The sequence below is a fragment of the Oncorhynchus tshawytscha genome, linkage group LG11, assembly GCF_018296145.1.
Source record: "Oncorhynchus tshawytscha isolate Ot180627B linkage group LG11, Otsh_v2.0, whole genome shotgun sequence".
In the NCBI taxonomy this organism is placed as follows: domain Eukaryota; kingdom Metazoa; phylum Chordata; class Actinopteri; order Salmoniformes; family Salmonidae; genus Oncorhynchus; species Oncorhynchus tshawytscha.
Genome location: NC_056439.1, coordinates 13,657,231 through 13,678,767, shown reverse-complemented (window position 1 = coordinate 13,678,767; position 21,537 = coordinate 13,657,231). Strand labels below are relative to the sequence as shown.

Genomic DNA, 21,537 nt, shown 5'->3' with positions numbered 1-21,537 from the left:
ACCCAGTTTGGATTTAAGTATAACTTTTGTATGACTGATGCCTTTAGTTAGAGGTCTAATGCTTTAATATTTAATAATTTCTGCCCACCGAATTCATATTCGTTATATAAATAGGCCCTTTTAATTTTATCTGGTTTGCCGTTCCAAATAAAATTGAATATTTTTTGTTCATATAATTTAAAAAGCAGGTCACTAGGTGTAGGCAAAACCATAAGCAAATAGGTAAACTGTGATATAACTAAGGAGTTAATCAGGGTGATTTTTCCACAAATAGACAGGTATTTTTCTTTCCATGGTAGCAAGATCTTGTCTATTTTTGCTAACTTTCTATAAAGATTTATTGGAGTGAGATCATTTCTTTCTTTTCGGATTTGTATACCGAGTATGTCTACATCTCCGTCAGACCATTTAATTGGTAAACTACATGGTAATGTAAAATGTGCATTTTTTAGTGATCCAATACGTAATATGGTACATTTATCATAATTTGGTTTTAATCCAGAGAGGATAACAAAAGTATCTAGATCCTCTTAGAGGCCGTGGAGACACTCCAATTGTGGTTTTAAAAGAAAACATGAATCATCAGTGTACAATGACACCTTTTTAGGTTTTTAGGCCACGGATTTCTAATCCCTTAATATTATTGTTTGATCTAATCTTTTGCAGCTAACATTTCGATGGCAATAATAAAAAGATATGCCGATAGTGGACAACCTTGTTTTACTCCTCTAGATAGTTTAAAACCTTCTGAGATGTAGCCATTATTTATTATTTTACACCTAGGGTTACTATACATAACATAGACCCATTTTATAAGAGATTCCCCAAAATTGAAAAATTCTAGGCATTTATATTTAAACTCCAGTCGTACTTTATCAAAAGCCTTTTCAAAATCAGCTATGAAAACCAGGCCTGGTGTCCCCAATATTTCATGGTGTTCTATTGTTTCCAGTACTTGTCTTATATTATCTCCAATGTATCGTCCATGTAAAAAACCTGTCTGATTAGGATGGATAATATCTGACAATACTGTGTGCCAATTATTTTGCTAGGATTTTTGCATCACAACACTGAAGTGTAAGAGGTCTCCAATTGTTTTAATGGACTGGATCTTTATATATACCACTTGGGTCCTGTTTCAGTAGTAATGATATCAGACCTTCTTGTTGCGTGTCTGATAATCTACCATTTATATAGGAGTGGTTAAAACAAGCCAACAATGGTCCTTTGAGTATACCTAAAAAAGTTTTGTATACTTCCACTGCTATGCCATCCAGCCCTGGAGTTTTCCCATCCTTAAAGGCCCCAATTGCCTCAAGCAGTTCCTCCTCTGTAATTTGGCCTTCACATGAGTCTTTCTGTACAGATATTAATTTTACATTATTATTAGGAAAAAAATCCATACAATTAGTTTCAGTTAGTGGAGATGGAGGAGTCTGAAATGAAAACATATTCCCAAAGTACTTTACTTCCTCCTTCAATATATAATCCGGTGAATCATGTGTGACTCCATCATTTGTAACAAGTTTTAATAAATTTTTTTGGGTAGCATTTCTACATTTTTCCCCATATTCCATCCAGTTCGCTTTATTTTTTATAATATATTACACTAGATCTTTCTTGAATAAGTTCCTCCATTTCTTTTTGTTTTTCCTCTAACTTAATCTGTGCCTCTATAGTACCGTTTTTATTGCTAACTGTACTGTTAGTCCTTCAATTTCCTTTGTTAATATGGACTCTTTTGATCTAAATTGCTTTTGTTTTATAGATGAGTACTGTATTGCATTGCCTCTAAAGGCACATTTAAAAGTGTCCCATACAGTAAGGGGATCTGCTGTACCTATGTTATGTCTGAAAAAGTCAGTTATAAATTCTTCTGTCCTAGTTCTAAACAATTTATCATCTAGTAGGCTTTGATTACATTTCCAATATCCTCGCCCACGTGGAAATTCTGTAAGAGTAATATATATGCCAATTATGTGATGATACGACCGCGTTCTGTCCCCTATCAATACTTATTTTCCACCATAATTTGCAAATAAATTCATTAAAAATCCTACAATGTGATTTTCTGGATTTTTTTCTCATTTTGTCTGTCATAGTTGAAGTGTACCTATGATGAAAATTACAGGCCTCTCTCATCTTTTTAAGTGGGAGAACTTGTACAATTGGTGGCTGACTAAATACTTTTTTGCCCCACTGTATATCCATCATCTGAACAGCATTGAAAGCCCTCTCATACCCCGGCCCACAGCAATACATTGGCTCTGGGATATGCAACCATTTCATTACTCACTCACTCAACTTACAAACATAACAAATCAAACTGTGCTTTCTGTTTACTTAGTTTTTATCTTCACTATGTTGAATTAGTGCTTGTGTGTTCAATTAGTTATATGTGAAGATATATAGAAAAGCTATATTTTTTATTGTATTGTTACAATCCATAACCGGGCTAGAATTGTGTTTATTTTCCTCATCTATGAGAATTTAGCAATTTTTAAAGTAACCATGGAGTAGTCTTTGTGTCTCTGAACAACTGGTTATCAATATATAGTTTATCAACAACGAGAGCTACTTATTTCGCTTTTAATCTATTTTCTTTGAAAATTGGATACAGAAATTGGATACAGATACAGAACCGTTCTGCAATTTCCTTCGGAAACTGAACATTCATGCCAATATTGGTCCCAGCAAGTCTTTTACCCAGGCTTTTAACCATTATTTTATCTTTAAATGAAGCAAATTCGGCAACGATTGGGCGGTCATACCTTTGGCCTCTGTCCGAAGCGGTGTACACGTTCAAGTTGGATTTTGTCGATAACTTCACGTGGGATCTGAAGCGCTGTAAGGAGGAACTCTTAACTACAGATTCAGGAACTTCCCCTTCTTTCTCCTGGATACCTGTAAGTACCAGATTCTCCCTCATTGATCTAATTTGTATGTCCAGCAAGGCTTCCCTCAGAACGGTCTTCTCCTTTTTAATTTAGTTCATTTCGGTTTCAATCTTATTGACTGTCCCTTTTAGCTTGTGTGTTTCCTTCTCCAATGTCGCAGTTTTTTCATCACTCATCTCGAGGTTTGCCTTCAACTCTTTTATATCCTTACTAACTAATTAAAGTATACCCAGTTTGTCATTTATTAATTTTAACAGATCAGTTTCGACCTTTACCATTCCCGGTGGTGAGATTATTAAATTGTCTGTGTCTGTAGAAGAGTCACGTTTCCGTTTTGAAATCGGTTCCCCTGTCTTACTCTCCGTCATGTTTGGGTGTTGCTTGTTTTCGTAATATTTGTCGATAAATGTCTCTAGTCTTAAGATTTGTTTTGTGTTATTATCCAGATTGAAGGTTATCACCCACCAGATTATGTAGTACTAATATTTTAGTCTAACTTGCCAATATTGAATATTACGTTTTATCTTGAGGTGCTCCACATAACTTCGTTCAGTCCGCCATTACCATTACCTTTAGCCGCACTGCTTTTTGACACACTGATCGCTTAACCCGGAAGCCAGCCACACCAATGTGTCCGGCCCCCCCACAGGAGTCGCTAGAGTACGATGGGACGAAGACATCCTGGCCGGCCGAACCCTCCCCTAACTTAGACGACGCTGGGCCAATTGTGTGTCACCTCATGGATCTCCCGGTCACAACACAGCCTGGGATCACACCTGGATCTGTAGTGATGCCTCAAGCACAGGAGTGCCTTAGACAGCTGCGCCACTCAGGAGGCCCTCATACATCACCATTGGACACCTCAAATGAGTTTCCCACATATTCATCCTTACTCAACAAACACATCACATCAAGAAGCGATTAATTATCATTCATACAAGTACACTCCACTCCAATTTTTTACAATTTGTTCCAGTTCTCACTACTACTGATGTCCATTCAGAACCGTAGTCTTCACCAACTTTCCTCAATGCGCTGCTTGATTCGAACTCTGCATCCACTTCTGCCATCCATTTGTGCGGCAGGGTAGCCTAGTGGTTAGAGTGTTAGACTAGGAACTGGAAGGTTGCAAGTTCAAATCCCTGAGCTGACAAGTTACAAATCTGTCGTTCTGCCCCTGAACAGGCAGTTAACCCACTGTTCCTAGGCTCTCATTGAAATTAAGAATTTGGTCTTAACTGACTTGTCTAGTTAAATAAAGGTAAAAATAAATACCTATAACATGATGCAGCCACCACCATGCTTGAAAATATGAAGAATGGATCTCAGTGTTGTGTTGGAGTAAACACAACACTCTATATTCAGGACATGAAGTTAATTTCTTTGCTAATTTAGTATTGTGGAGTAACTTCAATGTTGTTGATCCATCCTCACTTGTCTCCTATCACAGCCATTAAACTCTGTAATTCTTTTAAAAGTCACCATTCACCTCATGATGAAGTCCCTGAGCGGTTTCCTTCCTCTCCGGCAAAGTGAGTTAGGAAGGATGCCTGTGTCTTTGTAGTGACTGGGTGTATTGATACACCATCCAAAGTCTAATTAATAACTTCACCATGCTCAAAGGGATATTCTGTGTCTGCTTTTATTTATTTTTTAGGTACCTTTCTTTGCGAGGCATTGGAAAACCTCCCTGGTCTTTGTGGTTGAAATTCACTGCTCGACTGAAAGATAATTGTATGTGTTGGGTACAGAGATGAGGTAGTCATTCAAAATGCTATTATTGCACAAAGAGTGAGTCTATGCAACATTTTGTGACTTGTTAAACACATTTTTACTCTTGAACTTAGGCTTGCCATATGAAAGGGGTTGAATGCAAAAGGGGGTTGAAAATTGAAGTAAGCATACGCTGAATGAAACACCTGGTTTTCTGAGCAATCTTAATCCGTGTTCAAGTTATGTATTTGATCTTCGCATGTGCTAGGACCAGCCGAGTGAGCCTCCCTCTTTAGCGAGAGTGATATGAGTTTGGTAAAACTGAATGTATACATATTAGAAATCGTTTTCACATAAAAAAAATGTATATGCCGTATATTGTGTGCATGTCACCATACTCGATGTGGCATGATCATGGTGATGTTGTATTCCGTTGCAATGTATTAATATTTATTACTATGCATGATATCTAAGGAAGTCTCAACGTTTTGCTCGCCTGAGGTAGAGTATCTTATGATAAGCTGTAGACCACACTATCTACCTAGAGTTGTTATCTGTATTACATTTTTTTCGTAGCTGTACATTCTACCACAGACTGCACTCAATTAGCTGTATACCGCCATAAGCAAACAGGAAAAAGTTCATCCAGAGGCGGCACTCAAAGTGGCCGGGGACTTTAATGCAGGGAAACTTAAATCAGTTTTACCTAATTTCTATCAGAATGTTAAATGTGCAACCAGAGGGGAAAAAAACTCTAGACCACCTTTACTCCACACACAGAGACACGTACAAAGGTCTCCCTCGACCTCCATTTGGCAAATCTGACCATAATTCTATCCTCCTGATTCCTGCTTATAAGCAAAAATTAAAGCAGGAGCACCAGTGACTCTGTCTACAATGCCTTGCAAAAGTATTCATCCCCCTTGGCGTTTATCTTATTTCGTTGCATTACAACCTGTCATTTAACTTCTTGGTGACGGGGCAGTTTTTTCACGTCCGGATGAAATGCATGCCCAAATTCAACTGCCTTCTACTCATCGCCAGAAGATAAGATATGCATATTATTAGTATGGATAGACAGTATTGGATAGAAAACACTCTGAAGTTTCTAAAACTGTTTGAATCATGTCTGTGAGTATAACAGAACTTATGTAGCAGGTGAAACCCCGAGGACAAACCATTCAGATTTAGTTTTTGTTGAGGTCACTCTCTTTTCAATGAATTTTCATTGGTAATCCAGATTTCTAAGGGACCTTCCTACCGCTTCCACTGGATGTCACCAGTCTTTAGAAATTGGTTGAGGTTTTTCCTTTGTGTAATGAAGAAGTAGTCCTGTTCAAAATGAGGGTCACTTCAAGTGTACTGTTAGATAGAGGCATGTGACCAGAAAGGTAGCGTCAGTTTGTTTTCTTCCTGTATTGAACACAGATCATCCCGTCTTCAATTTTATCGATTATTTACTTTAAAAAACACCTAAAGCTGTATTACAAAAGTAGTTTGAAATGTTTTGGCAAAGTTTAGAAGTAGCTTTTGAGATATTTTGTAGTCACGTTGCACAAGTTGGAACCGGTGTTTTTCTGGATCAAACGCGCCAAATAAATTTACATTTTGGATATATATCAATGGAATCAATCGAACAAAAGGACCAAGGTGTCACGTCCTTAGTTCCTTGTTTATGTCTCTATTTTAGTTTGGTCAGGGCGTGAGTCCGAGGTGGGCATTCTGTTTTGTTCTGTGTGTTAGATTTCTATGTGTTTGGCCTGGTATGGTTCCCAATCAGAGGGAGCTGTCAGTCGTTGTCTCTGATTGAGAACCATACTTAGGCAGCCTGTTTTCCCACTATGGGTTGTGGGTAGTTGTTTTCTGTGTCTGTGTTTCACCATACAGAACTGTTTCGATTTTCATTGTTTCACTTTGGTTATTTTGTATTCAGTGTTCAGTTATATTTCATTAAAATGGACATTTACCACACTGTGTTTTGGTCCGATCTTTCATACTCCTCCTCAGAGGAAGAAGATCGTTACATAAGGCATGATTTATGTTTTTATTTCTGTGTTCTGTGTGACGCCTGCAGGGTATGCTTTCTCTCTTTGTTTACTATGCTCAGATAATAGCATTGTTTGCTTTCGCCAAAAATACATGTTGGCTGGATTCACAACAAGTGTATCTTTAATTTGGTATCTTACATGTGTGATTTCATGGAAGTTAGATTTTTATAGTAATTTATTTGAATTTAGCACTCTATGTCCCACATATCCCAGAGGTGAAATTGATTTTTATTTGGATTTCATGTAATGGACATACACAAAATAGTCCAAAATGGTGAAGTGAAATGAAAATAATAACATGTTTCAAAAAATTCGAAAAAATAAAAAACAGAAAAGTGTTGCGTGCATATATATTCACCCCCTTTGCTATGAAGTTCCTAAATAAGGTCTGGTGCAACCAATTACTTCAGAAGTGACATAATTAGTTGAATAAAGTCCACCTGTGTGCAATCTAAGTGTCACATGATCTGTCACAGGATCTCAGTATATATACCTGTTCTGAATGGCCCCAGAGTCTGCAACACCACTAGGCAAGGGGCACCGTGAAGACCAAGGAGATCTCCATACAGGTCAGGGACATAGTTGTGGAAGACTGGAATATGTTCTGGGATTCTTCTGGTGGCATTTGAGGAGTACACCACATAAGTCACTGGCCTCATCAATAATGACGTCGTCCCCACAATAACTGTTTGTACATACCCCAACCAGAAGTCATGGATTACAGGCAACATTTGCACTGAGCTAAAGGGTAGAGATGCCGCTTTCAAGGAGCGGGACTCTTATCCAGATGCTTATAAGAACTCCGGCTATGTCCTCCGATGAACCATCAAACATGCAAAGCGCCAATACAGGACTAAGATCGAATTGTACTACACCGGCTGCAACGCTCGTCGGATGTGGCAGGGCTTGCAAACTATTACAGACTACAAAGGGAAGCATAGCCAAGAGCTGCCCAGTGACACGAGATAAACCAGACGAGCTGACCAGACGAGATATATAACTTCTATGCTCGCTTCGAGGCAAGTAACACTGAAACATGCATGAGAGCACCAGCTGTTCCGGACGACTGTGTGATCACGCTCTCCACAGACGATGTGAGTAAGACCTTTAAACAGGTCAACATTCACAAGGTCGCAGGGCCAGATGGATTACCAGGACGTGTACTTAGAGCATGCGCTGACCGACTGGCAAGTGTCTTCACTGACATGTTCAACCTCTCCCGGTCTGAGTCTGTAATACCAACATGTTTCAAGTAGACCACCATAGTCCCTGTGCCCAAGAACACTAAGGTAATCTGCCTAAATGACTACTGACCCATAGCACTCATGTCTGTAGCCATGAAATACTTTGAAAGGCTGTTCATGGCTCACATCAACACCATTATCCCATTATCCCAGAAACACTAGACCAACTCCAATTTGCATATACTACCCCAACAGATCCACAGATGATGCAATCTCCATTGCACTCCACATTGTCCTTTCACACTTGGACAAAAGAGACACCTATGTGAGAATGCTATTCATTGACTACAGCTCATCGTTCAACACCATAGTGCCCTCAAAGCTCATCACAAAGCTAAGGACACTGGGACTAAACACCTTCCTCTGCAACTGGATCCTGTACTTCCTGACGGGCTGCCCCCAGGTGGTAAGGGTAGGTAACAACATGTACACCACGCTGATCCTCAACACAGGGGCCCCTCAGGGGTTCATGCTCAGTCCTCTCCTGTACTCCCTGTTCACTCATGACTGCATATCCAGGCATGACTCCAACACCATCTTTACGTTTGCAAATGCCACAACAGTGGTAGGCCTGATCAGCGGCAACGATGAGACAGCCTATAGGGAGGAGGTTAGAGACCTGACTGTGTGGTGCTAGGACAACAACCTCTCCTTCAACGTGATCAAGACAAATGAGATGATTGTGGATTACAGGAAAAGGAGGACAGAGCACGCCCCCATTCTCATCGATGGGGCTGTAGTTGAGCAGATTGAGAGCGTCAAGTTCCTTGGCGTCGACATAACCAACAAACTAACATGGTCCAAGCTCACCAAGACAGTCGTGAATAGGGCACGACAAAACCTATTCCCCCTCAGGAGACTGAAAAGATTTGGTGTGGGTCCTCATATCCTCAAAAGGTTTTTCCAGCTACACCATCGAGACCATCCTGACGGGTTGCATCAGTGCCTGGTATGGCAACTGCTCGGCCTATGACCGCAAGGCATAACAGAGGGTAGTGCGTACGTCACCGGGGCGAAGCTTCCTGCCATCCAGGACATCTATACCAGGCGGTGTCAGAGGAAGACCCTAAAAATTGTCAAAGACTCCAGCCACCCTAGTCATAGACTTTTCTCTCTGCTACCACACAGCAAGCGGTACCGGAGCTCCAAGTCTAGGTCCAAGAGGCTTCTAAACAGCTTCTACCCCCAAGCCATAAGACTCCTGAACATCTAATCAAATGCCTACCTAGACTATTTGCATTGCCCCCCCGTCCGTCCCCCCTTCTACGATGCTGCTACTCCCTGTTATTATCTATGCATATTCACTTCAATAAGAATCGGGCCCTGTTTTTCAATTTTCGCCTAAAATGACATACCCAAATCTAACTGCCTGTAGCTCAGGCCCTGAAGCAAGGATATGCATTTTCTTGGTACCATTTGCAAGGAAACAGTTTGTGGAAATGTGAAAGGAATGTAAGTGAATATAACACATTAGATCTGGTAAAAGATAATACAAAGAAAAAAAACTTTTTTTTGTACCATCTTTGAAATGCAAGAGAAAGGCCATTATGTATTATTCCAGCCCAGCTGCAATTTAGATTTTGTCCACTAGATGGCAACAGTGTGTGTGAAAAGTTTTAGACGGATCCAGTGAACCATTGCATTTCTGTTCAAAATGTTGTATCAAGACTGCCCAAATGTGCCTACTTTGTTTATTAATAACGTTTCCTGTTCAAAACTGTGTACTCTCCTTAAACAATGGCATGGTATTCTTTCACTGTAATAGCTACTGTAAATTGGACAGTGCAGTTAGATTAACAAGAATTTAAGCTTTCTGCCAATGACAGATATGTATATGTCCTGGAAAAAGTTATTGTTACTTACAACCTCATGCTAACCGCATTAGCCCTACATTAGCTCAACCAAACCTACGTTCCCACCGATCCTGGAGAAGTTAATAACTACTAATAACCTACATGTACATATTACCTCAATTACCTCGACACCGGTATATGCCTCCGCATATTGACACTACAGCGGCTTGTCTTTTTATTCTTATCTGTTACTTTGTTTAGGTATTTTCTTAAAACTGCATTGTTGGTTAAGGGCTTGTAAGTAAGCAAGTGACAAATACAATTTGATTTGATTATTTAGCAGTGGTCATTCATCACTGTTTTTATTTGGTTTGCTTTGGGAAAATGCCCTCCCAGAAAAGCAAAGATGTAAAGGAGTCTGATAGAACCATGGAAACCAAAAACGCCTCTTGGTCGTTTTTAAAGCTCTTACCAGGTACAGGGACACACTTTTTGTGTCTGTTTGCTCTTCTGATGGTATGCTGTCTTTCTCTCTCAGTGGTTCTTCCTTTAAAAGTTTTGAGCTTATGTCACAACCGTTAGTGGTAGATGGTGGCATTCTGTCATTGCACCACACTATCACAAGGGGGAGTTAGAACGCTGATCTATCGGTAGTCTAAACTGTGGCACAAATTGACTATCTTTTTATAAATTAATGGAGGTGTTTTCAGTCTGAGAGTCTCTTTTCTCTGGCACTAGAGTCCTGCATCAGGCAACAACAACAACAAAAAACTATCAGTGGTCCTGGAGTTAAGAGAGAACTTGGGTAAATACAATGGGGAATTACACTTGACATGTGGACTGACGATTTTCGAAAAATAGCCACATTGGGCTTTTGGTTTCTCTCCCTCTAAAAACAGAAATAAATCATTCTAAATAACAAATTGGTTTAATTTACCACAGTGTGAAAGAGTGATAGCCCCTATATAAAGTGAGTTTCTGAAACACAGAGTCCTTCTTTGCTGATGTGAAAAAGACATTGTTATTTTTTAAATTAAACAATCCATAGGTTGCAAATTCAGCTTAATCCACCAGAAATACAACAAATATTGTGGTTAAACTCAAATATACCAATTGATAAAAAAAAAGCGTTATACAGTATATTGGAACCTTTATCAAGTGGAACGGGGAAAAAGTAAGGAACTTGTCTGTCGGCCCTGCATTAAAGACCAAAATTGGTTAAATAAAATTGTGATAAATAAAAATGTATACCGGTTTAATCTAAGGACCAAAAAATGGACAGCTGTGCCATATAGATTGCAAAATAGTTGGGAAGAGATTTTCGACGTACCGAATTCATATTATTATCCTGAAAGCCCAGATTAGGGCTTTCAGGAGGACCGAAAATTGCTTGTCAATTCATGGTTTATGAATTGACAAGCAATTTTCCGTTCCTCCCGAAAGCCCTAATCTGCTCACCTTAAATTAATAGAGATCCTGGTCATGGTGCTACAGTATGTTCTTACAGCATAATCAAAGTGAGGACAATCGGCGATCTGCTATATACTTATGGCCTATTGTAACCTGGAGTCACCACTTTCCAGTACTGCTCACTCCACCCCAAACTCCACCCTTAAACACAGTTACAATGAAACAATGAGCTCTTTATCTAAAAAAAAGACACCTAAGAGAACAGATGAAATTTACATAGTTGTCAACAAGCCAGCTTCTTTCTACGGTGCTACCCTTTCCAGGGTTAAAACTGTAACCACCAGAAGACTTGAAAATGAGATTATGAACTCCGAGAATGAGAATGGTAAATGGCTGTAAGTAATACATTCATTCAATGCATTGGTAATACAAAAGAATGATGGGCTATTAGCAGGACAATAGACTCTTGCTAAGGAGGGTAGGAACAAAGGGTAAAGGGAGCATTGTAATTATATAAAAGCACCTTAGATATTCTCTGTAAGGTTTTACATTTCTAAATCAATATCACAGACCAGATTTGAATGAAAAATGCCACTTAGATATTAATTTACAAAAGGATAGCCTAACATCTCGGCTGTGACAAAAAAATTCCCCCAATTTGCAATGTATTAAGTACTCTAAAGTTTAAAATTTCTAACTCCAAATCACATGCAACTGCAAAATGTCGGATCAAGTATATACTGTACAGTATTTGTTCATCAACATTTGTATGCTTTTGTCAATAAAATAGTGATAAAAATACGAAACTCAGCAAAAAAAGAAACGTGAGATGTGAGATGTTACTCCACTCTTCCACCAAGGCAAGTTCCCGGACATTTCTGGTGGGAATGGCCCTAGCCCTCACCCTCCAATCCAACAGGTCCCAGACCTGCTCAATGGGATTGACATCCGGGATCTTTGCTGGTCATGGCAGAACACTGACATTCGTTTCTTGCAGGAAATCATGCACTGAACGAGTAGTATGGCTGGTGGCATTGTCATGCTGGAGGGTCATGTCAGGATGAGGCTGCAGGAAGGGTACCACATGAGGGAGGAGGATTTCTTCCCTGTCACGCACAGCATTGAGATTACAGTAAAACAGCTTCAGTAACAAATGCATTTTAACTTTATTGGAGTAGAAATACGTTATACAGTGGCATATTTTCCTAAGGGAAACCCTTAGGAAACCCAGTACATTGTCTACAGTAAGAAATGCATTTTCATTTTTCTTGCAATGACAAGCTCAGTCCGATGATGTGACACACGGCCCCAGAACATGATGGACCCTCCACCTCCAAATCGATCCCGCTCCAGAGTACAGGCCTCGGTGTAACGCTCATTCCTTCAATGATAAACACGAATCCGACCATCACCCCTGGTGAGACAAAACCACAACTCGTCAGTGAAGAGCAGATTTTGCCAGTCCAGTCTGGTCCAGCGACGGTGAGTTTATGCCCATTGGCGACGTTGTTGCCAGTGATGTCTGGTGAGGACCTGCCTTACAACATGCCTACAAGCCTCTGTCAGCCTATTGCGGACAGTCTGAGCACTGATGGAGGGATTGTGCATTCCTGGTGCAACTCAGGCAGTTGTTGTTGCCATCCTGTACCTGTCCCGCAGGTGTGATGTTTGGATGTATCAATCCTGTGCAGGTGTTATTACACGTGGTCTGCCACTGTGAGGACGTTCAGCTGTCTGTCCTGTCTCACAGTACGGACATTGCAATTCATTGCCCTGGCCACATCTGCAAGCCTCATGCCTCCTTGCAGCATGCCTAAGGCACATTCATGCAGATGAGCAGGGTCCCTGAGCATCTTTCTTTTGGTGTTTGTCAGTGTCAGTTGAAAGGCCTCTTTAGTGTCCTAAGTTTTCAGAACTGTGACCGTAATGCCTACCGTCTGTAAGCTGTTAGTGTCTTAACGACCGTTCCACAGGTGCATGTTAGTGAAATGACATGGAGCTGTAGGCCCTAAGTCTAAGGGAGCCTTGAATAGAACAGACTATATGGGAAAGATTTTTTAGAAAAGTAGCTTAATTATTTTGATGACTATACATTTCTGAAGGTGTTTCTGCTGCCAGCTCTCTTTAGACCCTAAAGAAGGAGATGAGGGAGAGGCAGAGGCAAAGCCCAGTTCTAAGAAGCTCTTAAAAAAGAGGGACCCCAGCAGAGTATGAACTTAGAGCTCAGTGCCCCCCTCTCTCTCTTGCTCTCACTCACACTCAGACTATGCACAATGCACACTAGCCAATAACAAGCCAAAACTTGATGGAGAATTTTCGAATTCTATGTTACTGTTACTCAAGTATGCTGGCTTTCTACACAATTCCCCCTAAATCCATTTCACTGTTAGATCAACATGAGGTATACAAAGAAACTGGGCTGATACTGCAATACACTTGGACAGAATTAATTTACTAAGTAACATTGTTGTAATATGCAGACTAAGCTGCTCTGTGATTTCTATTGTACCATGTTGACATTCACACTCTTAGTCTCTGTATTTTTTTCAGTATATATTCAAATTGCTACCTGAATTGTACCATGCGTAAAGAGTGCTACTTTGTAGCGAGAGAAATGCTGTTGCACTATTGTGTCTGGGTACCACTAATCTTATTTATATTCACTTGTTTATTCTTCTGTTAGTTCTTAGTTTATAGTTATTTCATCTTGTGAGTTCAATTACAGACCACCTGGCCCCTTGACTTAGTGCGGCCATGTCTAGAGGTAAACTCTACTGTAGGTAGGGGTCAAAGACAACTCAATTTGGCTTGGCTTTGTCTAATAAGCAAGGACATTAACCTTATCAACTGTAGTTCATCCATTTAACAGAAATGTAATTTCTGTCAAGTTTTTGTTGTTGCTGAAGAACCTTCCCCAAGACATAAGACCTTTTTGTCTAAGCAATCTCACAGGCTTGTAAGCTGGCAGCTAGGTGACATTTACTGTAGAGTTACAGCAAGAGTTTCTCTCACGCAATACAAGGCTAAGGAAATGTACAGTACAAAGCAAGATTATTGTCAACCTAGTGTTGTCCACTGCACCGTGTTCCTCATCAGGGACTTTATTGTGTGCTCTGACGCTCCTAAATTAGAAAAATAAGACTGTCCCTGACCTCCCTGGGATGACTGGGCGAGGGAGAAAGAGAAAAGGGAAGTAAAACGGGCTTTATGGCCAATTGTTTCTCTGCAAATTAGCTATAAACACTGACATGATTCATTGCCAAAACTCATTGTATGTAGCAACTAGCAAGTAATCCACAATTTGTTTCTTGGATGATTAGAGGGATAAATTTGCATCCGAGTGCCTACAGAGAAACGTATGTCATTGGCAGACACTGTGACATGAGAAAGGTTGGAGTGGTTAGATAGAATAATTATTTTTCCCCATAGCTTTCACACATATGATTAGGTAGGGTTTTGTTCGTGGAGCAGATGGCCAGAAACTTCATATATCAACAGGCCAACATACTAAATGTGTGATCTACCGAGGCCACTAAGTATTCAAGCAGGAACTTAAGATTCTTTGGTCACCGCCCTGTCTCTTCTTTCTTATTGTACATGTTCGTGTTCAGACTAATATGCCTAAAACGTTGTCCTCCAAGTCTACAGGTCAGTCTGGGGATGGCCATACCCACCTCAACGGCTTCTGAACACAAGGCATAAATGTTTGACCCTTCTGTCGACTCCACCCACCTGCAAACTTATCAGCAACACACACACACCGGTAACTGTCGCCTCAGTGTTTACCCCCTCTCCATATTGCATACAACTTATGTTTTACCATATTTTAATTCATTTTTTGAGTAAATGGCAACATTGTAGAGGCTGAAACAGCCTGAAACTGGTAAAACATTCCATGTTTTCCTCATTTTGATTTTTATGTGGTCGCCAGTTTGCAGTTGACTCGTGGTAACCATTGCCTCCTTTTTTCATGATAATCATGAAATTGAAACAACTTGTTGAATGTTTTGCATTACTTATCCTTGAACAATGTGAATAAACCATTATGGTTTAGATATCAGTCCTCAGATTCTGGTTAGGCTCTCCCCCTTGTACGTAACAAAGATAGCCTGCACTTAAACCTAGTCTCTAACTGAAATTTGATTCGGCCCTATCGTATGTCTGATGACTGTACATAATATAGTGAAACATTTAGCTTTAGCGCAGATATTCACTCATCTGAGGTCAGCTTTGTTACTTTGGCTGCTCTCTTGCAGCTAAGCCCACCTGACGTCCGAACAGTATGGACTTCCTGCTGGGTTTCACTCTGTCGATTGCTGGCGTAACCCTCTTTCAAAGGAGAGTGAGCGGGGGGGGGAGGGAGGGAGAGCATTGAAGCAGCTTTGCAGGCCATCTGGACACTTGTGTGGCATTACCAGATAAAACGCAAGCTGATAATGAGTCGTCAACAGTAGTTTGTGTGTGTGTCCTCCCACTCCAAAGTCTCTTTTTAACCAGATCTTCATTACGAGTGAGTGATTCAGCGTTTGGCAGGCTGGTTTGTGTGTGAAATAGGGTTTTGTGTGTGTGGCAAGCTGCCTAGAGTAGGATTATTCTGCCTCAGAAATACCACATGGCATTTGTTCATTCTCTTCCTCTTTCTCCTCCTCCACCTCACTACTATTGTATCCTATCCCCTCCTTCAACTGAGACTTAAACCTGGAAGGTTAAAAGTATTACCCTTTCCAAAAGTCACATATTTTGTTACTTTTTATTTGTACAATAAAGTTGACCACACAGTACTTAGCCCACGGATTGTTCGGATTTCATCTTTGAAGGTTTGCAGTGAATACTAATTTCCACTCAGAAATAGCTACATGTTTGTAGCCATTCATGCCGTCTCATCTCCAGTTCAACCACTCCATCCATATCTTCCACTCCATTTTCACACTCCCTCTCTTCCAAAGCTTGCACCATCCCCATCTGCCTCACTACAGGCCCTTTTCTCACAGCCAACCCAGTAGAGTGGTGCTGACGTCAGTGGCTCTCACACACACACACTGACGGTAAAAAGCTTGCAGGATTGGCTTGCACCGTTTGGTGAGATGTTCTATTGTGACCCAGTGAGGAGGGTTGTGAACCTTGCAGTCTTGGCAGGCTTTGATGTGATACAACACAAGTCCTGCCTCGGTCTACTACGCCACCACTCAACCTCTGCACATACAGAGACACACACTGGTGTTAAATACTCATATACTGTATGTTAATCTTGATTCTTAATATTAACATATATCTGCAGATGCCTTAGCTGCATATAACCCACATACCAGGTGCACAAGCTGCACACACTCTGAAAATACACACAGTTGCATAAAGAAATACTGTATGCAAGCACATGCTGTAATACATTCAAATCCCACTTCCCCACCCACTCCTAAGGTGTATTGGGAAGTGTCCTGCTGGACCTTCAGACAGCTTTGGCCCTGGGCTCTAGCTCCAGATGGGCAGATTGGAACCAAAAATTGGTCCTGGCATTTCTAACACACCACCCCATTTTATTCCTTGAGGCCCACATTATTAGCCAGAAAATTATAATTTTGTGTGAAAAAAACAAACAAAGTTAAATAGGCCCACTAGGCTAAAAATGGACCAGTCTGCCCCTGGCTCCAGATCCAGCTCTGTTTCATTTTATTTGTGATACAGCCCGAAATCAAACCAGGGTCTGTAGTGACACCTCTAGCACTGAGATGCAATGCCTTTGACCACCGCGCCACTCTGGAGCTCTAAGCACCTGGCCCGGCACAGTTGAACCATGCTGCCTGACCTTCTATATCAGGGTTCCTCAACTGGCAGCCCGTGGGCCGAATTTGGCTCCCGCGTGGTTTTATTTGGCCCCCGAAGTTTTCAGAACAATGTTTTTTATCTCCAAGTAATTTTAATTTGGGAAATCTGTTCTATTCCCACGAATAATAAAGATGTGATGGTTTGATTTGAAAGATTTGAAATTATTGTTTTATTCAAATATCTGTTTGGGCTTCATACAGTCAATTTGAGTGACCCAGGATTCAACTCCCAGAGCTCCACCAGTACTGGGGCTAGAGATGCAGTAAGCCAGGGTCATGGATCAGGAGCTGGGTGGGCCAGGGCAACGAGGACGGCCACACAGAGTATAGAGACACAAAAGAGATTGCATGGGAGATTGTCCTCATTGAAAATAAATTCACTTGTTTTTGAATTCACCTCCTGCATTGAAATGGAATTGACACCAACCCTGGTACATAGCTACAGTAATACAAAATGGTAATCTGTGTCAATGCATGTAGAATTATTACCTGTAATGTGCTCTGCTCTAAAATGGAAATTGTGAGGACAATTCTTTTGATGACAGCACTGTACAGTGCATTTGGAAAGTATTCAGACACTAAGTTGTTAGAAATGTTTGCAAATTTATTAAAAATAAAAAACTTAAATACAGTGTGGCAAAAAAGTATTTAGTCAGCCACCAATTGTGCAAGTTCTCCCACTTAAAAAGATGAGAGAGGCCTGTAATTTTCATCATAGGTACACTTCAACTATGACAGACAAAATGAGAAAAAAAATACAGAAAATCACATTGTAGGATTTTAAATTTATTTATTTGCAAATTATGGTGGAAAATAAGTATTTGGTCACCTACAAACAAGCAAGATTTCTGGCTCTCACAGACCTGTAACTTCTTCTTTAAGAGGCTCCTCTGTCCTCCACGTGTTACCTGTATTAATGGCACCTGTTTGAACTTGTTATCAGTATAAAAGACACCTGTCCACAACCTCAAACAGTCACACTCCAAACTCCACTATGGCCAAGACCAAAGAGCTGTCAAAGGACACCAGAAACAAAATTGTTGACCTGCACCAGGCTGGGAAGACTGAATCTGCAATAGGTAAGCAGCTTGGTTTGAAGAAATAAACTGTGGGAGCAATTATTAGGAAATGGAAGACATACAAGACCACTGATAATCTCCCTCGATCTGGGGCTCCACGCAAGATCTCACCCCGTGGGGTCAAAATGATCACAAGAACGGTGAGCAAAAATCCCAGAACCACATGGGACCTAGTCAATGACCTGCAGAGAGCTGGGACCAAAGTAACAAAGCCTAACATCAGTAACACACTACACCGCCAGGGACTCAAATCCTGCAGTGCCAGACGTGTCCCCCTGCTTAAGCCAGTACATGTCCAGGCCCGTCTGAAGTTTGCTAGAGAGCATTTGGATGATCCAGCAGAAGATTGGGAGAATGTCATATGGTCAGATGAAACCAAAATATAACTTTTTGGTAAAAACTCAACTCGTCGTATTTGGAGGACAAAGAATGCTGAGTTGCGTCCAAATAACACCATACCTACTGTGAAGCATGGGGGTGGAAACATCATGCTTTGGGGCTGTTTTTCTGCAAAGGGACCAGGACGACTGATCCGTGTAAAGGAAAGAATGAATGGGGCCATGTACCGTGAGATTTTGAGTGAAAACCTCCTTCCGTCAGCAAGGGCATTGAAGATGAAAAGTGGCTGGGTCTTTCAGCATGACAATGATCCCAAACACACCGCCCGGGCAACGAAGGAGTGGCTTCGTAAGAAGCATTTCAAGTTCCTGGAGTGGCCTAGCCAGTCTCCAGATCTCAACCCCATAGAAAATCTTTGGAGGGAGTTGAAAGTCCGTGTTGCCCAGCAACAGCCCCAAAACATCACTGCTCTAGAGGAGATCTGCATGGAGGAATGGGCCAAAATACCAGCAACAGTGTGTGAAAACCTTGTGAAGACACAGAAAACGTTTGACCTCTGTCATTGCCAACAAAGGGTATATAACAAAGTATTGAGAAACTTTTGTTATTGACCAAATACTTATTTTCACCATAATTTGCAAATAAATTCATTAAAAATCTTACAATGTGATATTCTGGATTTTTTTCTCTTTTTGTCTGTCATAGTTGAAGTGTACCTATGATGGAAATTACAGGCCTCTCATCCTTTTAAGTGGGAGAACTTGCACAATTGGTGGCTGACTAAATACTTTTTTGCCCCATTGTATAGCATTTACATAAGTATTCAGACCCTTTATTCAGTACTTTGTTGATGCACCTTTGGCAACGATTACAACCTCAAGTCTTCTTAGGTATGATGCTACAAGCTTGGTATTTGGGGAGTTTCTCCCATTCATCTGCAGATCCTCTCAAGCTCTGTCAGGTTGGAGGGGAGTGTCCCTGCACAGCTATTTTCAGGTCTCTCCAGAGTCTTGGCTGTGTGCTTAGAGTCATTGTCTCTTTTGGAAGGTTAACCTTTGCCCCAAGTTTGAGGTCCTGAGCAGGTTTTCATCAAGGGTCTCTCTGTATATTTCTCCGTTCATCTTTCCCTCGTTCCTGACTAGTCTCCCCACAGCATGACGCTGCCACCACCATGCTTCACCATAGGGATAAAAATGGACCAGTCCATAAAGGCCTTATTGGTGTGGTGTTGCAGAGATGGTTGTCCTTATGGAAGGTTCTCCCATCTACACAGAGGAGCACTGTCAGCGACCGTAGGGTTATTTTTGCTTTGACATTATGGTGTATTGTGTGTAGATGAGGGAACATTTTGAATGCATTTTAGAAATCGGCTGTAACAATGTGGAAAATGGGAAGGAGTCTAAATAATTTCCAAATGCACTGTATATTGTATATTGACGCAAATGTAGAAATGTAAAAATAAAAATCACTCCTAAGAATCAAGAGGCCACAGGGCGTTTATTTGTTCAGAAGTAATGCGAGGGACAAAGAAACATCACAGCAGTTACTTTAGAAGAGCTTGGTTACGGTGACGACACTGTTTTGATCTCAACATGTCCATCACGGTATACATTCATGTGCATAAATAGGTTGTCATGTCACTTGAGAAAAGGTTTTTCATATCTGTCCTCTGATTACCCTAGCATAACGACTCTACAGTTAAGACTACTTTCAGTTTTACATTCAATCCATCAGGAATGTCATTCAGAAGGATAATGTTGGTTGTCTCTTACAAGAAAAGAAGGTACGGGTTAGAAATATCATGTCATTCTAGTAGATTTCTTATACTTCCCTTAAATGCTTACATACTGTTCTTTTCTACACCTCAGCACAGTGAAATGCATGCAGGAAAAGAGGACAATGGTTTTCCTCTACAGTGAAAATCAAACTCAGACAGGTTGAGGCCAAAAAAAAAAATGTTTTAAGGTTAACGTGAACTACGATCATACATGCCGTAGTAGCTTATTACCTGGACAATTCAAATAACATCCACAAAATAGTAATGCAGACAGACATCTACTTTACTTTCAAATGACTGCATGTGTCAGGGGATGCCCTGTCACCACAACCTATTCATGTGTATTAGGACAGATTGTCAGGCCAGTTTCCCTCTAACTGGTTGATACATACAAAGAAATTGACTCTACATGTATAGTGCAGTGTACAGCTTGCAATGTATCAAGAACCCCTCTGTTAATGAGTGGTCCTAATGAGCTTTTTCCAGTCTAGACAATGAACCTGTCTTGAGTTTGATTGACCCTTGATTGTCATCAAGATACAGTTCTCTTGTGAATATCAAATGCATCGGAGTAGTCTGAACGCTTTCCAATGCTTGTGTTGTCCTTTGAAAATATATTTGATAGTGAAGTCCATTTTCTGAACAGACATCCAAAAGACAGCTGTTAATGTATGAAATATCTGAAGTGTCCTTGGAACTAAGAGCTTGAGTGAAGCGGTGTATTTTCAAAGAGACTTCAATTGCAGCCTTATCATTCCCCAGTACATACAATCGGCATGTCTCACATCATCATTCAATATCAGGGTTAAGATCACCCCATTCTTGGTGTATTAGATGCTTGTGTTTGTTGAGCAGTTGTCTGAGCAAGAGCATGACTTGACAGAGTGGGATTACCTGAGAGTACAATATTGACCTTTCAAACATTGGCTTTGTCAAATTATCCTATCGGTCATTATTACTCATTATTTAGCACAGTCTCATCTTCAAAGCTGAGACAAGTCTGGGGGTCTCCTATAGAGTCAATAAGTGTGTGGAGGGGTCTGTTGGTGTTATCCCCTCACACACATGGGCGGTCTTCGGACGGAGTCAGTGGACTGCAAGGAGGGACCGTGCTGAGGGACCGGAAGGCAAAAATGGAGGGATCGTAGGCATACCTGGGTAGAGGGCGAGTGCCAGTCAAGTTCTGTGGACAGAAAAAGAGACAGGATGGTTAACCAAAGGAAGGAATAGTTAGTGTTTTTGCTAATCTGTTTTTTTTATCCTCTATGAATCTGGGTAGATGGAAAAAACAGTGCTTACCCTGCTTCCCTAGGCATTAGTTAGTGGTAATATACTGGTCAGCCACCCCTACTGTAGCTAGGTCAGAGTTAGAGGCTAAAGTGATGCTAGCTGGTGCCCTCTTTACAGAGCTAAGA

At 40.8% G+C, this 21,537-nt stretch overlaps 1 protein-coding gene across 4 annotated transcripts in view; it reads right to left on the bottom strand.

The window, feature by feature from the left end:
• The window catches only part of LOC112234387, a 70,567-nt gene that overhangs the window by 4,342 nt on the left and 44,688 nt on the right, over positions 1-21,537 (bottom strand). For 3 of the 4 annotated variants that reach the window (XM_024402465.2, XM_024402464.2, XM_024402468.2), the window contains one exon: positions 19,824-21,305. The exons of the other annotated variant lie outside the window; for it this stretch is intronic. In XM_024402465.2, the coding sequence (XP_024258233.1) occupies positions 21,180-21,305 (126 nt within the window). In that variant the 3' untranslated portion in view covers positions 19,824-21,179. Of the gene's footprint in view, positions 1-19,823; positions 21,306-21,537 lie in introns of those variants that run through there. 4 annotated transcript variants of the gene reach the window in all.